General features: G+C 41.2%; 1 protein-coding gene across 1 annotated transcript in view; it reads left to right on the forward strand.

The window, feature by feature from the left end:
- ZFYVE28 (zinc finger FYVE-type containing 28) overlaps window positions 1-7,786 on the forward strand; it is a 221,647-nt gene extending 213,861 nt beyond the window's left edge. Inside the window, exons 12-13 of the mRNA XM_069071015.1 lie at window positions 6,547-6,650; window positions 7,621-7,786. Of these exons, the coding sequence (XP_068927116.1) occupies window positions 6,547-6,650; window positions 7,621-7,752 (236 nt within the window). The 3' untranslated portion in view covers window positions 7,753-7,786. The remainder of the gene's footprint in view (window positions 1-6,546; window positions 6,651-7,620) is intronic.
- Window positions 7,787-19,210: the final 11,424 nt, after the last annotated feature.

Below are 19,210 nucleotides of genomic sequence, written 5' to 3' on the forward strand. Positions count from 1 at the left end.
TCATACTTCTCTTGCTTCTTGTATCTGAATGTCAAATTTTCTATTCAACTCTGGTTTTTTCATCAAGAATGCTTGACAGTCCTCTATTCCACTGAATGACCATATTTTCCCCTGAAACATGATACTCAGTTTTGCTGGGTAGGTGATTCTTGGTTTTAATCCCAGCTCCTTTGACCTCTGGAATATCACATTCCAAGCCCTTTGATCCCTCAGTGTAGAAGCTGCCAGATCCTGGGTTATCCTGATTGTGCTTCCACAATATTCAAATTGTTTCTTCCTGGCTGCTTGTAATATTCTCTCCTTGATCTGAGAATTTCAGAACCTGGCTATAATATTCACAGGAGTTTTCTTTTTCAGGAGGTGATTGGCGGATTCTTTCAACCTCTATTTTGCCCTCTGGTTCTAAAACATCAGGGCAGTTTTCCTTGAGGATTTCTTGGAAGATGATTTTTAGGGTCTTTCTTTGATCATGGCTTTCAAGCAGTCCAATAATTTTTAAATTATCTCTCCTGGATCTATTTTCCAGGTCAGTGGTTTTTCCCATGAGGTATTTCACATTGCCTTCTATTCTTTCATTTGTTTGGATCTATTTAACAGCATCTTGATTTCTCATAAAGTCATTAGCTTCCATTTGCTCCAATCTAATTCTGAAGGAATGATTCTCCTCGGTGAGCTTTTGAGATTCTTTTTCCACCTGGAAAATTCAGCTTTTTAAGGCATTCTTCTCCTCATTGCCTTTTTGAGCCTGTTTTGCCATTTGAGTTAGTCCATTTTTAAAGGTGTGATTTTCCTCAGTCAGGCTTGTTGACTCTCATTTCATAATTTTCTTGCATCATTCTCATTTCTCTTCCCAATTTTTCTTCCACTTCTCTTATCTGCTTCTTAAGGTCCTCTATGGCCTGTAACCAGCTTGTATTTTCCTTTGAAGCTTTTGGTGCAGGAGTTCTCACTTCACTGTCTTCCTCCTGTTCCATGCTTTGATCCTTTTTGTCCCCAAAATAGGAGTCTAATGTTGGGTTCTTCTGTTTGCTTTGTTTCCTTTGCCTGGTCATGTTGCCACTCAATTACTTGACTTTTAAGCTTTTTGCCACAGTAGGACTCTGCTACCAGACAGGGGAGCTTCATACCAAATGCTGGGGTTTTCTAAGCTGCCGGAGGTATTAGTTGGGTGCCCTTGATGAAGCCTCCACACACTCTGGCAAACTGGACACACACCCCAGGACCTCCACCCTAGATTGCAATCCAGATCCAAGCAGGTTAAAGCAAGAGTGATTACCCCTCAGACTGGTCGCTTGGTCCTCCTACAGTCTGCAGGCCAGGAGCTGAAGCTGCCATGTGGTAGGGGCTGTGCCACAGCCCTCAGAAGCTTCTCACCCTGGGGGCAAAAGCTGATGCACTCCCAACTACTGGGTCCCAAAGTCCACTGTGCACTGACCTCTCACTTTGTCCTTAGCATGTATGTGTTGTTAATTCTGGAATGCCACAGCTGCTGGTAATCTAGAGTCCCTCTAGCTGGCAGCTGGTCAGGCCCGCCCTGGGGCTAAAACCCTGGGTTGTGGGGCTGGGCTCGGCTCCCAGAGCACTGTGCTGGCTGATTCCTGCCAGCCTGCCAGGCTGTCCTCAGTGGGAGGTTAGCTTCTCTGTGTCATTTTGTGGGTTCTGTAGGTCCAAAATTTGTTCAGAGTCCCCTTTTACATGAATTGGGGAAGGTGGAAGCTGGAGGTGCAGGGAAGACCTGCTTCTACTCCGCCATCTTGATTCTGCTCCAGTGAGCAAATAATTTAACTTCTCTGTCTCCCTTTCTTCATAAGCAAATCTGTAATAATAGTGCTTTCCTTACAAGGTGTTGTGAGAATCAAATGAGACATTTTACTCTCATCATATGTATTGTAAGGTTTGAGAAACAAAAACAAAAAAGAAACCACTGTTACTGTTACTACTGTTCCTTTAAGTGAGCACACATACAAGGGGTTTTCATCTTTAACCTGCACTAAGACTTTTGGGGCTCCCTGTATTATTATTATTATACCTCTGTGTCCTTTAGAACAAACATCACAGTGCCATGTGTGTAGTAGGCACTGAATGGCTTTGGAAAGGAAACTTTAGATTCTAGATAGATGGAGTCAGGAAGATCTGAGTCCAAATCCTGTCTCAGACACTTACAAACTGCATGGCCTCAGATAAGTCTTCTAACCGTTGTGTGCCTCAGTTTCCTCATTTGTAAATGGCAGGGAGGGGGGTTGAACTCAATAATATGTAGGGTCACTTTTAATCCATGATCCTATTGTGCTCTGGATTTAGAGTCAGGAAGACCTTGGTTCAAATCCTAGTAAAGCTGCCCTCTAGAAGAATGGGCCCCCACAGGAGCTGGTGGGTGAGAGGAATCACCAGAGCTCTTTGAGTGGAAGTAGATGATTCCTTGTCAGGGACATTCTAGAAGAGATACAATGGGAAGGTCTCTACTAGATGACCTCTGAGAACCTACCTAAAGAGTCTCTTTGATTTTCTGAGATTCAGTGAGAAGCAAAACAACAACAAAAAAATCTAGTTATATTTGACTTCAAGAGCATTTTTTGGATATTATATGAAATGGTAGAATGGCAGATCTGGAAGGGACCTTAAAGGCCCCCTAGTCCAACCCTTTTATTTTATAAATGGATAAACTGAGGCTCAAAAGAGAAGTGATTTGCCCAGGGCCACACAGCCACAGAACTGTGAAGGGTAGGATGGGCACTGAGAATCCCTGAATCCCAGCCTTTTTATGACACCCCAGTCCTACTGCCTATTGAAACCCTTCTTTTAGGTTTTTGTTATGATTTGCTTTGTTCTTGTTCTTTGTACCAGTTCTATCCCTCCTGTTTCATCTGGAGAAGCATTACAGGAGTACATGATCTTTGCCAAGGCTAACTTCTTCCTGATGTGCTTTTAAAACCATCCCTTCCCCCTCTAATACTGCTCCCACACCCACACACACATTGATCTTTATTACTCTCTTTAATATTCTCAGGCCATTGCTTTCCTCTATATCTCCTTTTCCTCTTCCTAAAACCAATTTGGATATTTCCTGCACTCTGTTCTTAGCTCTTTTCTTTCTCCATTCTTTCCATTTTCAGTATTCTTTCTTATAGATAACATTGTCACACACTTTACTGATAACTCCAAAAAATTTATGTCTTTATACCTAACCTTTCTTGTTGGTTCCAGACCTACATTTCCAAGTAACTATTGGACATCTCCATATAGATGTTCCATTAACTTCTCAGTCACAACATATACAAAATTGAACTTTCCCTTAAAACCTGCTATTCCTTCTGACTTCCTTATATCTGACACCAGATATATGACACCAAAGACCAACTAATCATACATGTTTTAAACTTCTCTTCCTCACCTTTCATATCCAATCAATTTTCAAGTGCCTTTGATTTTCCTTCAAAATACCATATATGCCTTCCTTTCCTTTCTTTTCCCTCCCACAGGACTGTCACATTTATTTTTTAAATAAATATTTATTGATAACTTTTGTTTTTATGTTATTTACAATTCTCAGTATCTTTCTCCCAACTTCTTGAGAGAAGTGACTTATAACAAAGAAGGAAAAAAACAGTTTAGCAAAATTAACATGTTGAAATAGTCTGGCAAACATATTCAGGGTTCTACTCCCACCTGAAGAAAAGTTGGGGAAGATACATTTTCATTTCACTTGTCTGGGAACATGCTTGGTCATTGTAATTGCTTTTTTTTTCTTTTTGGAGGGCAATTGGGGTTAAGTGACCTGCCCAAAGTCACACAGCTAGTAAGTGTGTCAAGTGTCTGAGGCTGGATTTGAACTCAGGTTCTCCTGACTCCAGGGCCGGTGCTCTATTCACTGCGCCACCCAGCCGCCCTGGTCATTGTAATTTCACAATATGAGTTTTGACCATTTTGTTCTTGTCATTTAAATTATTATAGTCACTGTGTATATTGTTTTCCTGCTTCTTATGTTCAGGACTGGACCTGACTCAGTTCAGCCACCTAGTTCTTTAAGTACAATATTGGAACAAAATGAAACAACAGTTAAAAAAGAGATTGCTTAGCCATAGCAGGAGAAGCATACTCAACAAAGATAGTCATTGAGGATGCCTTGAATTCATTCAGCTAAAGGAAGCTCACTTGCCTGAGTTACCCATCATGATTCAGCAGTCAAGCATCAAAATATCCTCTGGAGCTCCTTGTGGCTTCTTTGAACTCAGGCAATAAGGAAGTGTCCTCAGCATTCTGAGCCTGTAGTTCTTTGAGTTAACCAAAGTCAAAAGGAAGGTCTCAATACCTTTTAAGGAAAAACCAGCCTGGCTTGCATGAGGAGGAGGGGTTAGGATGCTGTTCCTGCCAGTTTCTTTCACTTTGCACCAGTTCACATATGTCTTCCTATGCTCTGTATATATCACATACATGATGTTCCTTATGCACAGTAATATTCCATTAGCATCATGTATTACAACCTGTATAGTCCTTCCAAAAACAATAGGTATTTACTTTGTTCCTAGTTCTTTGCTACTACAAAAAAAAAGTGTTGCCATAGATTTTTTGATGCATATGGGTGGGACCTTTCTTTTTGTCATAAACCTCCCTGGGTATATACCTAACAATAGAGCCAGAGGCATAAACATTTAGTCATTTTGCCTCCAGATTGCCTGTGTTTGGACCAATCCACAGCTCCACCAGCAATGTGTCTTAGTGTTCCTATTTTTCCATAATCCTTCCATTATTGCCCATTTGGAACTTCTTTGGCTATCTTTGCCAATTTGCGGGGTGTGAGGCAAAACCTCAGCATTATTTTGAGTTACATTTCTCTTACTATTGGTGATTTGGAGAGTTTTTTTCCATATGGTTGTTAATAAGTTGCAGTTAAATTCTTAAGAGATGTTTTTATTCACATCCTTTGTTTATCTATTGAGAAATGAATTTTGGTTTTATAAATTTATATTATTTCTATTAGGTTGCCTGCATATCTTGGATATCAAACACTTATCAGAGATATTTGGTAAATATTTTCCCAGTCACTTGTTACTCTATATTTTAGTTGCATTAATTTTATTAATGCAAAGCCCTTTCAATTTCTTTTCATAGAAATTATCTATTTTATCTTTTGAAATTGTTTCCCTCCCTTGTTTGATTAATAATTCACCCCCTATTTGTAGCTATAAAAGTCACATGATCTGTCTCTTATTTTTTATGTTATTTAATATTCAGATCATATGGCCATTTTGAGTTTATTGTAGTAAAATGATGTAAAATGTTGGTCTGAATCTAATTTGTGATAGACTGGGGTGGTTGGCGTTTCCCACCCCCCACCCCCAAGAAATTCTTTTCAAGTAGGAAGTTCTTTTCTAAATAATTTATATTTGGGTTTTTATCAAATGCCAGGTAGAATTGGTTGATATTTTTATTCTTCATTGTCTAGTCTGTTCCATTGATCTACTTTTATATTTTTAACTAATACCAAATAGTTTTGTTGATTGGTGCTATATAATAGTTTGAGTTATAGTCCCCTTCTTTTTCTCCTCTCTATTTTCTACAGCTACCACCTTGATAAAATTCTTATTACCACCTGCCTATACCTGCCTGTACTATATACAGTATTCTCCTAGCATGTCTTCCCATTCCTACATCCTGCTACTGTCTTTAAACATTAAAATCCAGGCAATCCTTTACTACCAATTTCACTTTCTCCACGAAACCTCTGCTGATATCCCCTGCCTCTGACCTAATCAGAAGTGCGCCTTCCATCCTCACACCTGCTCATACTTTGTATTTCTCTTCTACACTTGCCTACTTTATATTATAATGACTTGTGTGTACAATCCTTGCTTGTCTGTAAACTCCATGAGGACAGGATCTTTGCTTATCTTATCTACTTGGCGCTCACTGCCTCTGCCTAGCAGTTTTCAGCACACAGAATACAATCAGTGTTTCATATTGAATTGAGCTGACTCAGTTCTTGTTGGGAACCAATCAGTTGCTATAACTTCTAAAGCAGTTTGTTGGAGATATCAGGTCCCTGCTGGCTGGACTTGTCCACTGGCAGCTCAGAACTAGTTGGGCTATATTGATGCATCTGAATGCTGGATATTTTCTTCTAGGCTCTTGACTGTAGTACCATAGTGCACAGCAAATGTCGTAAATCCGAGAGGTGGTGGGAAAAGGGTAGATCCTTCAGCTGTGTTTTTGAGACAGATATAATTTCAACACTAGTAAAGGGCCAGAGACATTTTTCTGCATATTTTTTCATCAAGTATAAATAAAGAGAGGAAAGCAGAAAAGGAAATTCAGAACCCAAAGGTCTCTGTCTTTATCTTGTTTATCTAAATCAAGCCTCGTCATCCAACCTGTTATGCTCTTAAACTGTGTATTTATAGAACAGATTCCACTTGGTGCCTCAACATCTGTATTTAGGGTAAGCGTCTTCAGTTCTTCTCCCCCCAACAATGACCCAAAGTTTGCTGGGTTTCTTTTTCTCCCTTCAGCTTGTTGCAATATCTGCTTTGGCTTTTCTGTTTTGGACAGATCCTCCTGAATGGGTACCAGATGAAGCCTGCAGCTACTGCACAGCATGCAAAGCTCCTTTCACTGTCATTCGGAGGAAGCACCACTGTAGGAGCTGTGGCAAGGTACTGAGCTAGAGGGGGACGTGTATGTTACTGATGTCAGTGGGGGAGAGAGGCCAAAGGGCTACAAATGGCCAAGCTTGGAAAACAGCGGTATTTCTACCTGGGAAGCTCTATTCCTTCAGATATCTAAATGTAGATTGAATACTGCCTTTTAAGAGGCTCTGAATAAGAGAGCCTGAACAAAGTGTCAGGTGCCTCCTCTTAATGCCATGGCCCAGAGCACTGCCAACACCCCCTAGGATTCAATTATTCCAATAGCCTGTACTACTGAGGACAGATTGGATTTTTGGCTATAAGACTACCATTTCAAAAAAAGAGAGCTACTTTTAGAACTAGAAATGATGATACAGTGAAATATAATAATTGAAATAGCAAAAGATCAAGATGGCTGCCACCAGGGTAAATTACATTAAGAAGAAGCAAGCAAAGCAATTTCTTTTGAGGGTATATGCATGTTACAGTAATCTGAGCAGTCATTGTTTAGGGAGGAGAATTACTAAAAGCATTCTCCTAAAATTTCCTAGCCCAGGAAACCAAATATTGTTAGTGAGTTTTGAGTTTCCCATTACCAAGGTGTGCTTAAGTGATTTATTGATTTTTCCATATTACTATAGGAGGAGCCTATAGGAGGGTTGCATTACAAGGTAGTTTGCCTAAATTTGGGGGGTATGAAATAGGCAGTGGAGCTAAGGAATTAGTTTAATTTTTTTTAAAAACTATATTAATTTAATTATTTACATGGCATCTCTGAGCAAAAATGTCCTAGTAAGTTCATTCCTTGTCTATTCATGTCCCTTTTGGACACTTTTCAGAAATAAAACTTAAAAAGATGACTGGGAGAAATAGAGTGAAACCCACAAAGGGAGTTAACATTCCTTAATGGAGGCCCAGCTGAAGGGACTGTGGAGTGGGCAGCTAGTGTGCAGAAGCTGAACTTGTGTCAACAAGCTCATCTCTTTGTGTGTTTCAGATTTTCTGCTCCCGCTGCTCTTCCCACTCTGCACCGTTACCTCGTTATGGTCAGATGAAACCTGTCCGTGTTTGCACTCACTGTTACATGTTCCACGTCACGCCTTTCTACAGTGACAAAGCTGGTATTTGACATATTAAACTAGTGATCTATTTAATGAGTCATACATGGACTAAAATTCTATGTGATGTAAGCCAAGAATTAACTGAGAAGAAGGCCCTTGTCAGGAACATGTAGGCTTTAAGCATCCACCATAATATATTTTGTACAGATGGTTTTTATTGCATTTTCCTAAGCTGCTAAAGGGAACTCTGGGGGGCCTATAGCGCTGGGGCTGCAATAGTCTTCCACACATTTCTAACATTAACATGATGACGCCATATGACACAGGAGAAACACACTTTGTGAAAAGAGAGGGGGGGTCCATATTTAAGCTACCAAGGCTTGCATTGCTGCCCATCTCCCAAACAGTCCTTTGTGTCCTCCTTATAGAAAACCAGCTCTGAGCGGCTCACTAGCTTTTGGCAGACTTTTTCTTCCTTTTGCTGACTAGCCTTTTTAGTAAATAAACTCTGGCCAAACATTACCAAATTTACACAGAATATGTCCAGAGGCAAAGTTATCTTTGAAATGAAGAGGAAACTCTTGAGTTTCCAGAGATGGACGTTGTTGTTGCCTTTTGTTTGGGAATCATAGCAATAACTCTGAAGCTCTACTCTTTTATTATTACCTTGTTTTGCATGGGGTGGGCATTTTTGAGAATTCATTATATCTGATACCATTTCTTCCACCTCTTGGTTGTTTAAAAAAGATGGGAATATGAGTTTTAATTATACCATTAATAACAATAATACAAAAAATGCTGGGGACATTGATAATTGGGGTTAAGGTTCAGTACAAAATACTACTTATTTTTGGAAGTTTTGCAAAACAAGGGCACTGTATATGTGGGGCTGTTTATGAAACCAAAAATATTTAAAAGACAGATATTCAGACTGTCCATTTTTATTCAAAAAGTCCTAAACATTTACTTACACTTTAAGGATGTAAAACCTGCAATATATCATTTATGGCATAATTTTATAAATCATTTCTTAAGTCACTTTTTTTTTCAATCAGATGCAGGCCTGTCTTAGGAGAATGTATTTAAACCAGTAGGAAAATAACTTCTTGTCCAAAGGGGAAAATACACATAGTAAGTGATTTTTTTTTTGTACAGCAAAAGATTTCTTTTCCAAAGTTTCTGCCCTAAGTTTACCCACCGGTAGAGTGAAGAACTTGCTTTTACCAGGCTCTAGATTTTGCTTTCTTTGACATCCATATTGATACACAGTATTTCATCACAAAACACACACACACACACACAGAGCTGACAAGAAAATGCTGTGTTCCTTCCTTCAGAAAAGAATCTTATTCAGCAAGGCAGACCAAACTGGTATCCCTTTTGATCAGATAAGATTCCCAGGTTTTCTTGGTTGCTCGGTTCTCTTGTCATTTACATAACATGGAACCACATGGCATCAGGTATCAGAAATGCACTGGAGTGCTCAGTGCAATGTTAATCATATTATCATGTCTGCACGTGAATTTTGTTTTGTTTCCTTTTTGTAACTTCCCTCACCAAATCCTAAAGAGGGGATCTCAGTGATGGCCCCAGTTTTTTTGGCTCAGCATGATGCAGGTCTCTCATGCCAACGGGAAAACTGAGGAGTGTTGGTACCAAACAGTGATACCTATTCAGGCTTCAATCTCAGGCTTCACATTGCAATGATTATTGCAGTTTTATTTTTGAGAAATGACAAACCTAATGCTTCTTTTATAGGATTAATAAATAAATAAAATTTAACTGTGACATTAACATGCACAAAAGTTGCTTCTTCTGTAAAAAAAAAAAGTCTTATTTAATGGAGTGAATCTTATTTATTCCAGCTTATTTTTATTCTGTAAATGCTGTAATTCAAAATCATTTCCACATATATGTGCATATATATATATATATATATAAGGATCTCAGACACTATAGTTTCTTATGTAAATACAGACTCCTATTTCTTTTACTGAAAAGCACAATGATTCTATTAGTACCAATATGCATTTGCCTCAAAGAAGACTTTGGTCTTATGATCATCTCTTCAGATAATTAAAAGGTCAGGACTTTCTACTTCCATGTGCTGGGTGGCTGTTTCCTTTTGTGTTGCTTTACAAGGAAAAAGGTGACATCTTACCAAACAAGTTGATTTTAATCCCCTTAATCCACACATGAAGCAATGAGTTAGGAGCAAGCATATACCATTAAGTCACATTTTTGGCCATCTGTGCACCACTAATTCACATATCTGCTATCTCTGCAAAACCGTCAGCAGACTTTGACCCAGGAACTAGAACCAGAGAACAAATTCCATGAATAACTTCCCTGAGATTTCAGATGGGCCTCTGTCCTTACTGCTTGGACATGACATGATCACTCTGAGCTACTTACCAGCTCCATTGCAGTTGTAAGCCTGAGGGCAAGAACAGACTTTCAGCTGTCTGTAAGTCTATCTTGGACTATCTGGTGTCTCATTACTAGTCTAGTGTGGTCACAGAGACTAGGGGAGCAACAATGGAGATGACACGGAGTTGAAACAACAGAGATAGAGCCTACCCTGGTGAATTTTTAGTTGGCACATCTGGAAAGGTAGAAAATGTAATGTTCCTTTCTGATCCCTCTGGCAATCAGTTTCAAGGAAGAAAGAAAACAAAGTAAGTGTGGTATACCTGTGTACACACACACACACGTGTGTGTGTGTAAGGAAAATTAGGGGTACCATGTTTAGGGGGTTTATTTAAACAAAAACACTCATCTAGCAAGGACACAGTAAGAAAACAAGGGGCCAGAGGAAGTAATGGCCTGAACTCGGCCTCAAAATAGATTTCCCAAAAGAAAGCCCAGAATGTCAACCAGTGAAAATAAATTATTTTCTTCCCTTGCCTAACGAGTTTCTTTATACATAATAATGGGTGTATATTTTTTTTCTGATAGCTTTTATGACAGCCACAAACCCTTTTCTTTGAAAACTGACACTTTAATTTCCCCTAAAGAAGATAAGGTCTTCTAATGCCAACCACCCTTTGGCTGTGGGAAGATGAAGGAGTGTGAGCCAGTATCAATAATGTGAACTGTGAAATAGATGGAAGCCAGAGCTCCTTCTGCCTTACTCCTCCAGCATTGTGTGTTCAGTAACCAGGCCTCCAAGAACCCAGGTCTCAGGCTGCCTTCAAACAAAGGGACAACAGTCTTCATTCTTTCCCCCACTGAGTCTGTCCATTCTTTCTGTTATTACTCAAGCTCTTCCCCCCCCCCCCAGGCAGTTCTACACGGGATCACAGAACCTTCTTTGCCTCACATGTACATTTCTTCATCACTTAAGCTATGCCCTTTGCCATTATACCAGATCCCAGGCATGTTAATAAGCACATTTAACACTTGTTTATGGCTTTCCCAGAAACCCAATTGTTTACTCTGCAGTAAACTGGTTATCCAGCTTTAGGTAGAAGTAGATCAAAGAGGAAGGGATCTTTGCCACCCTTTCCCCAATCTTCCTGTGTCTTCAGAGTCCCTCACTGAATCCCTCAGAATTGTAGGGTCCCACAGTGTGGGAAAGTCAGAAAGACATTAGAATCTAAGTCACATAGGACCTGCAGAGCAGGTGTGTCAAGTGAGTGACTTGGCAAAAAAGTTTTAAGTCATGATGAAACAGTATGCTTTCCATGCTTTTGGAATGCCTCATTGGGCATGGTTAAGTGGCAACCCACCAACTCCAGAATTTCATTAAAGTTTTTTAAGCAGAGGGATGATGTGATCAGAGCTATGATTTGAGGATGTTAATCTGGCAATAGTATGAGGGATAAACTGGGGAGAGAAAAGGCAAGAAATGAGACTAATTAGTGGACTAATGTAATACTTCAAGCAAGAAGTAATGAGACCCTAGAGCAAAGTTTTGGCACTTGAAATAGAAAGGAGATGATAGAGGACATTTTGGAGGCAGAATGGACAGTCTTAGCCACCAATTGGTTGCAAAAGGAGGGACTGGGCTAAAAAATGTTTTAGAGTTGGAGTACCTGAGTTCAAATCCTGGATCTGCTGCTTATGACCTGTGTGACCTTGGGTGACACAACCTCACTGATGAGAGAGTTGGACTAGATCAGAGGTGGGGAACCTGCGGCCTTGAGTTTACATGTGGCCATCTGGGTCCTCAAGTGCAGCCCTTTGACCAAATCCATTCACATGACCTCAAAGCCACAGGTTTCCCACCCTGATCTAGATGATCCCTAAGAACCCGTCAGTTTCTAAATCCATGACCCTAAAACTGCAAGTGTTTTGAATCTGAGTGACTAGAATGATGGTGATGCCATTGCCAGAAAAAGGGAGGGCATGGAAAAAAGAAGTTTTGGGAGGGAAGATGATGAACTTAATGGGGATAGAGATTGGAACTGGAATTTTGAATATTTTGGGCAGAGGTGGTAGAGTTGAATCCATTATTAGGAAAAGTTAAGATTGATGAGAGAGTATATGGAATAAGGAAATGCTTATATGTCAGGAACATGTGGAAGAAGAGGAGACAAGAAAAAATAACTAAAAAAGGTAGGGGAAGAGACAGAATAATGAGGTATAACCAAAGTCCAGGAAACAGAGAGATTCAACTATGGAGTGTAGTTTTTAGAACCTCCCTAGGTCAAAATATGATGCTTCTGAAAGAGCAGGCTGAGGGCACACCATATCCCTTGGCAGTTCTGATTGTTAGGAAAGTCATGGTGTAGAGCCAATGCAATATTCACAGCACTGATGGCAACTGTAAATATGCCGGCATAGTGTTCAATCACAAAATATAACAGACTCTCCATATATAATACAGAAGCAAAACATTTATTCAGACACCAGAAAACTGAATCCATCATAGCAACATAGAAGTTAATACGCCACAACAAAGCAGAGAGCCACACCATCCTTTAGCTTTCCCACAAGCAAACATTTACTCACAAGCCTGTCTGCTTGCTTGTCATCCAAGCTCCTCCCTCCATCCAAATGCTCTGACTCCCAGCTTCCTATGGGCTCTACTCCGCCCTTCAGCAAACTCCTCCCACCACAAGCTCCATGTGATTACAATCAGTCTATTAAGGAGCATTACCATTACATGTAGTTACCAAACTCTAGCCCACTGTTTCTAGGAAAGACCAGCAGGCAGCACTCTGGACCATTTCAGTCCGGCCCAAGAATGTTCCATAGTAGCAATAAGCAGGAGTCATTCCTTTGAAAGACAAAGAAATTCCTATGTGGATAAGTTTACTCCTTTTTTCACAGACAGATTAGACCTGACTGTTAATCACCCCCAGGAGCCAGTCCATTGCCAAACCCCATGGTTTCTACCCTTATTAACATCTCTCCTTCCTCCCCTCCCCCTTCAATAAATTCCAGTGGCTTCCCATGGCCTCCAGAATCAAATGTGAAAATAACCTATCCACCACCTACCTTCCTAATCTTCTTATATATACCTTAACTCCTCCTCGCACACACTACACAATTCAGTGACACTGGCCTCCTTGTTCTTCCTTTCATATGACACTCCATCTCCTGACTCCAGACATTTTCACTGGCTGTCTCCCATGCTTGGAAATCTTCCTCCCCCCCCCTTCACCTTCTAGCTTCCTTCAGATCTCAGCTGAATAGTCCTGTTGTCTTCAAGACATCTTTGCCAGTCCTTCTAAATGACAGTACCTTCACTCTGTTAATTATCTCCAATTTACCATGTATATATCTTGTTTCTCCATAGTTGTTTGCATGTTGTCTCCCCCATTATATCAAAAACTCCTTGACAGCAAGGACTGTCCCCTCCCTTTCTTTATATCCTTGGCATCTGGCACAGTTCATATTACATATTACACAGTACACAATACATATTAAGGACAGAGGCACTTAGTAAATGCTGGTAGACTGATGGGTGAGGGCTCTTCCTAGTCCTGTTTAATCCTAAAAGAAAAGTTTAGCTTTTTTCCAATTGACTGAGTCAGTTTCTCTAAGACAGAAGAAACAAGGTATATTGACATCAAGGGAAAAGCTAGTTTTAGAAATCAAAGGTGGAAAGAGAAGAAATACTTTATGGGTATCATTGACTTTCAGTAAACCTGAGGCTGTCCCTCAACAAAATGGAATTTGGTCTTCCTCAGCCTCCTACTTCATCTTATAGTGCCCTTCCCCTATCTGTCCTTTGTTCTGTTCCCACAAGACCTCTCCCAGCTAGCTGAAAACATTGGAAAATGACCTAATAATAGCTCATCCCTGCGTGAGTGTTGTCCCAACAAGGAATGCTTGTACTGTCACTCTGGCAGACTGAACTACAAAACTACAAACAGCAACCACACAGCAACAGTTGGGTTCTTTGACCTAGATACTTTTCCCACCAGTGAAGATCCTGCCCCCACCACACTTTGGTAAATGGTCTTCACAGAGAGCCAAAACTTAACCATGGCCAGGACAAATCAACTCTCAGTAATGAACTTTCAGGTGATGAGTCTTCAGACTGAAAAACCTTGAGAATATGGAAGAAGGAAGAAAGAAACCTCTGAGGTCCCGTTGCCACCTGAAACAGGAATCCCCTTAATGGTGAAATCTTAGGCCCTGTGACATGGTAGGGATGGAGACGTTTGGGGAGGGATGGGGGAACCTCATCAGCTTGTGTATAAGGCTGTCCCTAAGCTATTGCCTCACCTTGTGAGTAGAGATGCACATCAGTAAGTCTACAAGCATTTATTAAGAATCTGCTGTGTCCGAGGCACTGTGCTTGAATCCTAGGGATACAAAGAAAGGAAAAAAAAAACAGTCCCTGCCATCAAGGAGTTCATATGAGGTTGGTTGGATTTTTCTGTGTGGTTTGGTTTGCTTTTTTCTAAAGAGTAGTGTTACCTTAAGAGATGGCTGCCACACTTTGCCATCGTCCTGATGCCCATGACTGGGACAAGGCAAGGTGGAGAATGTGAACTACCACCAGACAGGTCTCTTTGTACCTTCTAGAATTCACAGCTGCTGTGTCAGAGCCTGAGAGCTAAGAACAGCTTTCAGACTCATATGTTGTTAAAACAGAGAATATCCAAAAATAATGCTGGATATGTCTAGTTTACTATTATTGTTATTATTATCTTTTTATAATTGTTATGAACTTCATTTTGTGAACTCAATTTCTCTTCACCTCACATATGGCATAGATCCCTGAAATGGAAAATTTCTAGAAATTCCCAGAGTAGGCCAAGGGGTCTAGAGGTCAAACTAGGTTTGTGTTGATTTCCAGGATCATTCCAAAGTGAAAAACCAATGTTCTTCTGCAGGCATTTTCTCCAAAAGGCCTCAGACTTACAACATCCAGAGGCTGGAGCCAGCTGCCCAAAAGCCTGCCACATGATACCTTCTGTCCTGAGTCCCTTGTTTAAAGAAAGGGGTGATGCTCCAGCAATAGTTGAGTCTCAGGGTCGTTTTTATTTTGAGTACACCTAACAGAAATCCAAGGGCAGCATCACTACATGACATGAAAACTAGAAGAGACTGTTCCGTACAGAGAGGTCCGAGCCTATAAATAAATAGGGCTGGGCTTGGAAAGGAAGTCCCACAGTGTCTGCCACCTGCCCTTGCAAGTGCCCCCCCCACACACACACACCCTCCTCTTCCTACAGCCTAGCAGAACCCGAGTTCTTCCTGAACTCTTTTATACATCAACGCTAAAGAGCCAGGCTGTTGATCTTTTCTCATAAATAGCATCTGTACCTTAGAAAATGCCAATCTTGCCAAAGGCTCCTTCTGCTCAGCTCTGAAGCTCTAACTGGGGAGTTGCAGGTTTGGCCTGCCACCTTGTGGCCAACAATGGCACCTGCTGGGCCCCTTCAGAGGGTTTGGGAAGGAATTCTGTATTGAAGGAAGTTTGTCTTGGGGATTGCCAGACTGCCCAGTCAGAGCCTTAAATTAAAAGGATTAAGCCCAAGTTGCTGTCATTAGTTATCCCAGGGGCAGGAATTTGGGAACATTGAGAGCATTGCTAATTCTATCAAAATTACCCAAGTGGCAAAACCTTGAGGTTAGCATCAGGGGATATTAAACTTGGTTTAATATAGTCTGGTGTAGTAGTAAAAGTATTTGACTTGGAGGCAGAAAACCTGGTTTAAATATTCAGCACTGCCATTAACTGTATGACCATGGGCAAATCATTTAATAACGGTTCCTATTTCTATGGTGCTTTAATCTTGGTCATAGGAACAAAGATATACTTCTGAGAGTGACCTCAGAGACCATTTTACAGATGAGGAAGCAGAAGTCCAGAGAGGTTAGATAACTTGTGTGATGTCACACAGGTATTGAGAGGTAGTGAGGATTTGAACACAGCTCTTAGTGTCAGAGGCACAGAGCACCCGAATACATTTCAGGAAGTGTCTCAAGCCTGGGCTCTCACCAAAGTGATCTGGGGACTTCAAGACCTGACAATCTCCTGTGGTAGTTCCCAGCTTCCCTTACAAATATTGAACCACAAGGCTTACAACATGAGCAGTTTTCCTTGTGACCCAGTGAAGGAAAATAAGACTCAAACCCAAACCCAGAGAAGAGAACGTACCCTGTTTCCCTCCTCCCTGGGGGTGGTCAAGGCTTCTTCCAACATGTAGGTGCTCTCCTCTGTCTGCACATTGGTATTTGCTTCTGGGCACAAATGTCAGCAGATGCTGCTTCTCCCATTGTCCTTCCTAACTCTGCTGCTGCTGCTCTCAGATCCCAAAAGGTGGTGGTTCTCTCAACACCAGCCCCATCACCTGCCATCCCCAGCCATCCTCCTCAGTTCCCATCAGGTAAATGGGGTGTTATTTCTGGCCCCATTCACTGTCCACCATTTTCAACCTGTCATTCTTATGTGACCAACTCTATAACAATTACATAAAAAGGAATCTTTAAGCTCCAAAACACACCTGGTGTTACTTTTAAGCCTTTTTTTGCACATGGTCCCCAGCATCCTAGGTCTTATGCATAAGGCCCCAACATCCAAATGGTGTGTATTTGTTGCTCATAGATTTGGGGGTAGCATTTCCCTCTCTGCCCAATCTTTCTTCTGTGGCCTGCCTTCCCCTTGGGATAACTAGGCTGGGTTGTTATTCAAATTGCCTGGGCTGCTTCCTAAAACATGTTTGTTGTTCAATCATGTCTGACTCTTCATGACCCCATTTGGCATTTTCTTAGCAAAGATACTAGAGTGTTTTGTCATTTCCTTTTTCAGCCCATTTTATAGGTGAGGAACTAAGTAAGGTACAGGGTAAAATGAGTTGCCCAGGGTCACCCAGCTAGTAAGTGTCTGAGACCATACTTGAACTCAGGACAATGAGTCTTCCTGACTGCAGGATCAGCCCTCTATGCACTGTACACCTAGCTGCCCACTAAGTGTCTAGGTAAGAGGAAAGAGGAGAAAGAGTTCTAGTCCTCGTTCCACCAGTAACAACCCCAGGAGGCAGGAGGCAGCCTGTCATTCCCAGTGTTATCATTCTCAACCAATGAGCAATCTGACACCCAGAAAGGAAAAGTTACTTCACGGGCAGGATTCAAACCCAGGTGTCTGAGCTCCAAGTCCAGACGTGGCTCTTTCCCTACTATCCCTTCTCTTCAAACAGTCATTGTGGGTTACATTTCTGTGGCACTTTAATTTGCAAGGTAATTTCCTCATTACTCTAAAAGGTGGGTAGTAGGTATTATTGTTATTTTGCATATAGGACAGTTCAGGCTCAGAGAGCCAACAGAACTTGCCAGTAGTTGAATCTCTGACTCTGTTTCTTCATACTTACACTGTTCATACATACATACACTGTTCTCATGAATGCTACACTCCAGCCTGATTGACACCTCCCCTTTGGACACATCCGAAATCTAACCCTCCCTTTGCCAGGTGCTGATGCACACAGGCAGTTCTCAAAATCCTCCTAGGCGGGGCTTAGTTCAGGGAAAACCTCCCCCACCCACTCCCACCAACCTCCTCTTATTACCTAGTAATACACTTTTCTGTGGGTGTGTTCTGTCTCCCCAGTGAAATATAAGCCCCTTGAGGGCAAAAGACTGTAACTGTTGTCTAGATACTTAATAGGTATGGAATTGAATCGAATCTGTAAAATAGAGTCAAAAAATGCTTCCACCACCCATCTCACGGTTTTGTAAGGAAAGCACAGATTCCCATACTCCCCTCTGGGAGCCTTTCGCTTCAGCTAAATGAAGTCTTCTTTGTCTCTCCTATCATCATGCATTCTGTTTTCTTTCAGCTCCATAAGTCTGAGTCCTCCCCCTCTGGAAGGAAGAAAGGAAGGAGAGGGAGGGAGGAAAAAAAGAAACAAGTTAAGTGACTTCTCTGTGCCAGGCACTGTGCTAAGGGCTTCACAAATATCGTCTCACTTGATCCTCAGCCCTCAGAAGTAGGTGCTATTATTATCCCCATTTTACAGTTGAGAGAACAGACTGGTGAAGTGACTTGCCCTTGGTGACACAGTATCTGAGGATGTATTTGAACTCAGTTCTTCCTCACTCTAGGCCCAGTGCTTTATCCAGTGGTCACCTAGCTGCCTCTACAATGGAAGAGAGCATTAGATTTGTAGTCCAGAGTCCTGAATTCTAATCCTGGCTCTGATTCTTATTAGTGGTATGATGATTTGGAGCAAGTCGCCTAACTCTGGATCCTCAGTTAACTCCTTTATAAAGCAGAGCTAAATAAAACTCGAATTAGCCACCTCTCAGAGGCTCCATCAGAATGTGAGCTTAATATTAGCTGGATGACACTGGAGAAGTTCTTTCCTCTTCTTTTGTGAAAGTAAAGAAAAGGAAACCAATCCCTCTGTGCTCCCATTCCTTCCATAATCTACAATAACACCTTATTTTACATTTATTTGTTGCCCTGGCTCCTAGCATTGAGACCTGGTGTGGTGAGAGATGCTTGGTTATTATTACTAGTCATTGCTCACTGATTATGATGCTGATATCCAGGCTACACATCCCCAGTCCCTTTAACCACTCTCCCAAGGCTGGATGACTCTTTGCTGGGGATTCATGTTTCATGAACAAGACCAGTTCAGACCCATGGAAGAGCATCCTGGTGAGCTAACTGTTGCTACCCAGACTTTCTGGTAAAGATCCATCCCTGACCCAACTCCCACAGGGCATCCTGAGAAACACACATGTAATGCCTATGGGCAGTGAGTTAGCAAGGATGGGATCAGATCTGGAGGTCTGGAAAACACCAGGATCTAAAGGCCATGGGACAAAACAAGGAAGGCTCTCTAAAAAAAAGAATAATTCCCATTTCCATAGTGCTTTAAAGGTTGCAAAGTATTTTCCTCACAAGCACACTGTGAGGGAGGTAGATAGTTCAAGTATCTCATTTTTCAGATGAGGAAACCAAAGATCAGAGAGGGAAGATGATATATATTCATGGTCAAACAGCTGCTAAGTATTAGAGCCAGTCATCAAACTCAGTCATTCCCTTAAGGGCTCTTAATTTGACACCACAATCTTGTTTTCTTTAATATTTGGTAACTAGATTTTAATATAATT

The sequence above is a fragment of the Petaurus breviceps genome, unplaced genomic scaffold, assembly GCF_028583685.1.
Source record: "Petaurus breviceps papuanus isolate PSGF00001 unplaced genomic scaffold, PetGlider_PUasm1.0 140, whole genome shotgun sequence".
Lineage (NCBI taxonomy): Eukaryota > Metazoa > Chordata > Mammalia > Diprotodontia > Petauridae > Petaurus > Petaurus breviceps.